At 54.8% G+C, this 5,575-nt stretch overlaps 1 protein-coding gene across 1 annotated transcript; it reads left to right on the forward strand.

Annotated features, from left to right (window-relative positions):
• The first annotated feature begins 1,353 nt into the window (after positions 1-1,353).
• Positions 1,354-4,634, forward strand: Sox9 (SRY-box transcription factor 9). Its single transcript, XM_051158977.1, has 3 exons — positions 1,354-2,156; positions 2,910-3,163; positions 3,740-4,634. The coding sequence occupies exons 1-3, from the start codon at positions 1,726-1,728 to the stop codon at positions 4,576-4,578; spliced, it is 1,524 nt and encodes a 507-aa protein (XP_051014934.1). The 5' UTR covers positions 1,354-1,725; the 3' UTR covers positions 4,579-4,634.
• The last annotated feature ends 941 nt before the right edge of the window (positions 4,635-5,575 follow it).

Consider the following 5,575-nt stretch of genomic DNA (forward strand, 5'->3'; position numbering starts at 1 on the left):
TTGTTTTATGCCGTCGTGAATTTGTTTGTAATTCCGAGGGCATGTCACCCGGTGGCAACTAAGATTTTTGTTCGTTCCAGAAAAAATAATTCCTCCCTTACCCGACCTCATTCTAAGAGTTCCAGTAAACACTGAGCTTTGGGTCCAAGAACTCTTAAAGTACAGCGGACACCTACGTGGCCTCCGCCAGAACGCCCACCTGTGCGCAGGTCTAATAGGGTAGGACTAAAGTCCAGGCGCCTAGCGCTTCGCTGTCCCCGGCGTCTAGTAAAGAAAGGCCCAAGTGAGGGACCCGCAGGGCTCCACCAAAGTGGCCCGTTTTGTCTGGAATTTCCAATCTAAGTTACGGGCCTTCTCAGCCTCGCTGCCCGCTGCCCGCTGCCCGGCACTGCCACCTTTGCAAACTTCACCCTCAACACCAGAGCAGTTTTGCAAACTCCGGTGGCGACTCTGCTGGTGTTTGTTACTCAGCCGGAAGGCAAGAAGCAAAATTCTAAAGTAATAACCCTGACACCGAGGGGCGTTAGAGTGCTGGAGGGGCCGAGAAAGGACTTGTCAGTTCAAGGTCGGCGGGGCCCACGGGATTCGCAGCGAGAGCCGAGTACTGCGGGGTCCCCGCCGCCAGCCTTCCGCAGCGCTCAGCTTTGGTTTTCATTGATTCCCACTGCGAGAGCGCAGCAGAATCTCCAGCCACCACACCAGCCTCGGAGAACCAGAGCGCGTTAATCTATTTATATGGATTATTACAGAGGAACAGCGGGCGTTGAGTCACCCAAACATTTGCTTCCAAAAGACCATTTCTAAGCACTTTTTGGAAGCCGACAGACTCCGGGCGCAGAAGCCGCGCTCCGGATTGAGGAGCAGCTGTTGGCGATTTCCATTGCAGTAAGCGCCAGAGAAGTCCCGGGTACCACCGAGACAGCATCGAAAAGTAGTTGGGGTTGGGGGGGGGGGGGTTGAGGGAGTCCTAGTCTAGACACGCGAGCGTACACACACACACACACACACACACACACACACACACACACACACACACACAATTCACGTGGAGACGGTTTCAAAACTGTGACATTCCGAGAGTACGGAACAAACTTACACACTTGGACGTCCCGGGTCCCCCGCCTGCCCCGCGGCGCCCCCCCTCAAGTCCCCTCACCCCACCATCCACCCTCAGGCTGCGCTCCCCTCCTTTCTCCTCCCCTTCTGTCTCGTCACCCAACTCGGAGCCACAGTCCTCCTCCCCCCCACTCCAAAATCTCGTCCAATCAGCGACTTGCCGTCCCTGATGACTGACTGCCGAGCCGTGATTGGCCGGAGGTCTCTAAGGTGAAGAGGGGGTATTTATTAAAGAGACCCTGGGCTGGGAATCCGAGAGCCGACTGCGCTGCTCGGAACTGCCTGGCAACTTCAGTGGGGCGGCTTTACCAGTTTCAGTCCAGGAACTTTTCTTTGCAAAAGAGACGCGGTGCAAGTGGCTCCGGTTTCATTCTCTGTCTTCCCTTCCTTCTCCTCTCCGATTCGCCTTCCCCGGGTTTGGAGAGGGCAGCTGAGCACCAGCCACCCGGCACCTCTGCTAAGTGCCGGCCACCGCAGCCCGGTGACGCGCCAACCGCTCCGGGAGCCGCTCGCTCGGCGTCCGCGTCCGGGCAGCTGAGGGAAGAGGAGCCCCAGCCGCCGCGGCTTCTCTCCTTTCCCGGCCACCCGCCCCCTGCCCCGGGCTCGCGTATGAATCTCCTGGATCCCTTCATGAAGATGACCGACGAGCAGGAGAAGGGCCTGTCTGGAGCCCCCAGCCCTACCATGTCCGAGGACTCGGCTGGCTCGCCCTGCCCCTCGGGCTCGGGCTCCGATACGGAGAACACACGGCCCCAAGAGAACACGTTCCCCAAGGGCGAGCCGGATCTGAAGAAGGAGAGCGAGGAAGACAAGTTCCCAGTATGCATCCGCGAGGCGGTCAGCCAGGTGCTGAAGGGCTACGACTGGACGCTGGTGCCCATGCCAGTGCGCGTTAATGGCTCCAGCAAGAACAAGCCACACGTCAAGCGGCCAATGAATGCCTTCATGGTGTGGGCGCAGGCTGCGCGCAGAAAGCTGGCGGACCAGTACCCACATCTGCACAACGCGGAGCTCAGCAAGACTCTGGGCAAGCTCTGGAGGTGAGCTCGTGGAGCGGCAGGGTGGGTTCCGTGGCTACGGGGACGCGGGCTGCACTCACCGACCCCGTCCCGCCTCCCTGAGCCTAGGAGTTGAGGATACTGGGGTCTGTTGGCTAGGATGCAACAGGGTGGGGGTGGGGGTAGCTTGGCTCAGAGTTTGAGAAAGTCCTTGGGATTGCTCTTGGCGATGGAGGGGGGAGTGGCATGAATGTGTGACTGCTTTTAGGGACAAAGTAGGGAGTGAGGGGTGTGCCAGCCTAGTCCCCTTGAAAGGAACAATTAGAGGAAGCAAGCCGACCCCCAACCCCCACCCAGCTGCGCTCTTTCCTGGGAAGACAGGGTGAAGGGAAAGCTACTGCGAATCGGTAGGGGCGTGGACCGACGGAGCTAGCTTCTTGCAATTTAAGTGGGTTTTCGGAAAGTTTTTACAGCGTGTTGGGAGGGGTGGACCGCTCCGGTAGCAAAGGCGTTTAGAGCAGCCCCAGCAGGGAGCTATTTTCATCTTCAGGGTTTCCAAAATAGGAGGCCAGGGGAGGGGGCGGGGCGAAGAGTGACCGCTCAGGTCGACTCCAAGCACTTTAATTTATTTATTTATTTATTTTTAAGAAAAAAGAAAAAAAGTTCTGAGTCTCAGAGGAGGATGGAAAGCAGGCTAGGAGGAGGAGGGGGAGTGCGCGAAGGACGGGTGTGGACCTGACAGCTCTTAGGGTTTCACTGACCCCCCCCTCCCTCTTTCCTTCTGCCCCCTCCCAGATTGCTGAACGAGAGCGAGAAGAGACCCTTTGTGGAGGAGGCAGAGCGGCTGCGGGTGCAACACAAGAAAGACCACCCCGATTACAAGTATCAGCCGCGGCGGAGAAAGTCGGTGAAGAACGGGCAGGCGGAGGCCGAGGAGGCTACCGAACAGACTCACATCTCTCCTAACGCCATCTTCAAGGCGCTGCAAGCCGACTCCCCACACTCCTCCTCTGGTATGAGTGAGGTGCACTCCCCGGGCGAGCACTCTGGTAAGGCACGAATGAACCCCTAGGCCTAGCCACTCAGGGCTCCTCCTGGCGTTCCCCTGGGGGGTGGGATCTGGGTGGGGACTTTGCACTCCCTAGAGTAGGGAAATACTATTCCCTGCACGCCCTCCCTGTCTAGGGCCCTCAGAGACAGACAGACAGACAGACACACACACACACACACACACACACACACACACACACACACACACACACACACACACCCCTGAATCCTGAGCTGGATTCCTTATTACAAGGAAACATGTTTTAATAGCTTTACGAAACCTGCCCGCTTTTCTTTTTGTGCCTCACCCCAAAAACATACACTCTTCTACAGGTAGCAATTTAGTCTTCCGGAACCTTAGGACCTCAGACCCTTCCCCTGATAAAAGGAACTTGTCTAGTGTGTACCTGCGGGTTAATCATTCGGCGACTTATCGCTGGTGCAGCGCGCCTCCCGAGCGGGTCCCAATGACACCTTGGCAACCAGGGAGGGTCCCCAGGGGCTCCTAAGACCGTGGGCTTTGTACAACCCTTGCTTATTTTTTACGGTTTGTCTTTCTCTTTTATTGCCTGCAGGGCAATCTCAGGGTCCACCGACCCCACCCACCACTCCCAAAACCGACGTACAAGCTGGCAAAGTAGACCTGAAAAGAGAGGGGCGCCCTCTGGCAGAGGGGGGCAGACAGCCCCCCATTGACTTCCGCGACGTGGACATCGGTGAGCTGAGCAGCGACGTCATCTCCAACATCGAGACCTTCGACGTCAATGAGTTTGACCAATATCTGCCGCCCAACGGCCACCCAGGGGTGCCGGCCACACACGGCCAGGTCACCTACACCGGCAGCTATGGCATCAGCAGCACCGCCGCCACTCCGGCGACCGCGGGCCATGTGTGGATGTCAAAGCAGCAGGCGCCACCCCCACCGCAGCAACAGCCTCCGCAGGCCCCGCAAGCCCCACAGGCGCCTCCTCAGCAGCAGGCACCCCCGCAGCAGCAGCAGGCACCCCAGCAGCAGCAGGCACACACGCTCACGACCCTGAGCAGCGAGCCGGGCCAGTCTCAGCGAACACACATCAAGACGGAGCAGCTGAGCCCCAGCCACTACAGCGAGCAGCAGCAGCACTCCCCGCAGCAGATTGCCTACAGCCCCTTCAACCTTCCGCACTACAGCCCCTCCTACCCACCCATCACGCGCTCGCAGTACGACTACACAGACCACCAGAACTCCGGCTCCTACTACAGCCACGCAGCGGGCCAGGGTTCTGGGCTGTACTCCACCTTCACCTACATGAACCCAGCGCAGCGTCCCATGTATACACCCATCGCTGACACCTCCGGGGTCCCTTCCATCCCTCAGACCCACAGCCCGCAGCACTGGGAACAACCCGTCTACACACAGCTCACCAGACCCTGAGGAGACCTTGAAGAGCAATGGTGATGGAGCTGATCAATTAAAAAAAAAAGAAATAGCCGAAGAAATCAAGAACCAGTTGAAAATCTTTTGGACATTTTTTTTGTCGTTGTCCCTATTTCTTAAAGACATGTAAGCGAAGGTAACGATTGCTGAGATGCCAGGAGAGAAACTTTGAGACGTTATTCCAGAGCATGCCAACATATTGCAAATAGCCCGGGCCACTCATGGACTCACCAGCATCAGTGAGGAAGGGCTTGGTTCCTTCAGAGTCAGCCTGGAGGACGATTGGAGGATCACCCTGCCTGTTTGGACTTTGTAATTATTTTTTACCCGTAATTAAAGAAAAAAAAAAGTCCTCTGTGAGGAATATTCTCTATTTTAAATACTTTTAGTATGTACTGTGTATGATTCATTACCATTTTGAGGGGATTTATACATATTTTAGATAAAAAAATTAAATGCTCTTATTTTTCCAACAGCTTAACTACTCATAGTTCAACAGTGTCCCCTAGCCTTCCTTGCAACCAGAGTATTTTTGTACAGATTTGCTTTCTCCTAAACAAACAAGAAAAAAAAAAAAACAAAAAAAAAAAAAAGTGAAAAAAGAAAAAGAAAAAAAAGTATATTGTTATAGTAACATAAAAAATACACAGAATTTTGTTACACCATCAATGGGGGGTGGGGGGTGAGCTTTGGTTAATTCCCCAGGCTCTCAGATTTCAGGAGCAGCTGCCTTAAAAAAAATAAAAAATAAAAAATAAGCCTTCTTTTGCAAGAAGGGGAATGAACAGATAGCGTAGAGAGCATTGGTGAGCTTTATCATATATGCATATATATTTTTTAAAACAGGAAGAAAAACACCTTGAGCCTTAAGCCCCGGCTGCTGGGGAAATCCATATGCTGTTCCTAGAACATTCAGTGTGCCTTTGCTTGCCAGCTGCAGCCCCAGAAGAGCCAATAGCAAGCAAAGGAGACCAAATTTTCTTGGGGAAGATTT

This window comes from Acomys russatus, chromosome 16 (genome assembly GCF_903995435.1).
Source record: "Acomys russatus chromosome 16, mAcoRus1.1, whole genome shotgun sequence".
NCBI lineage: Eukaryota > Metazoa > Chordata > Mammalia > Rodentia > Muridae > Acomys > Acomys russatus.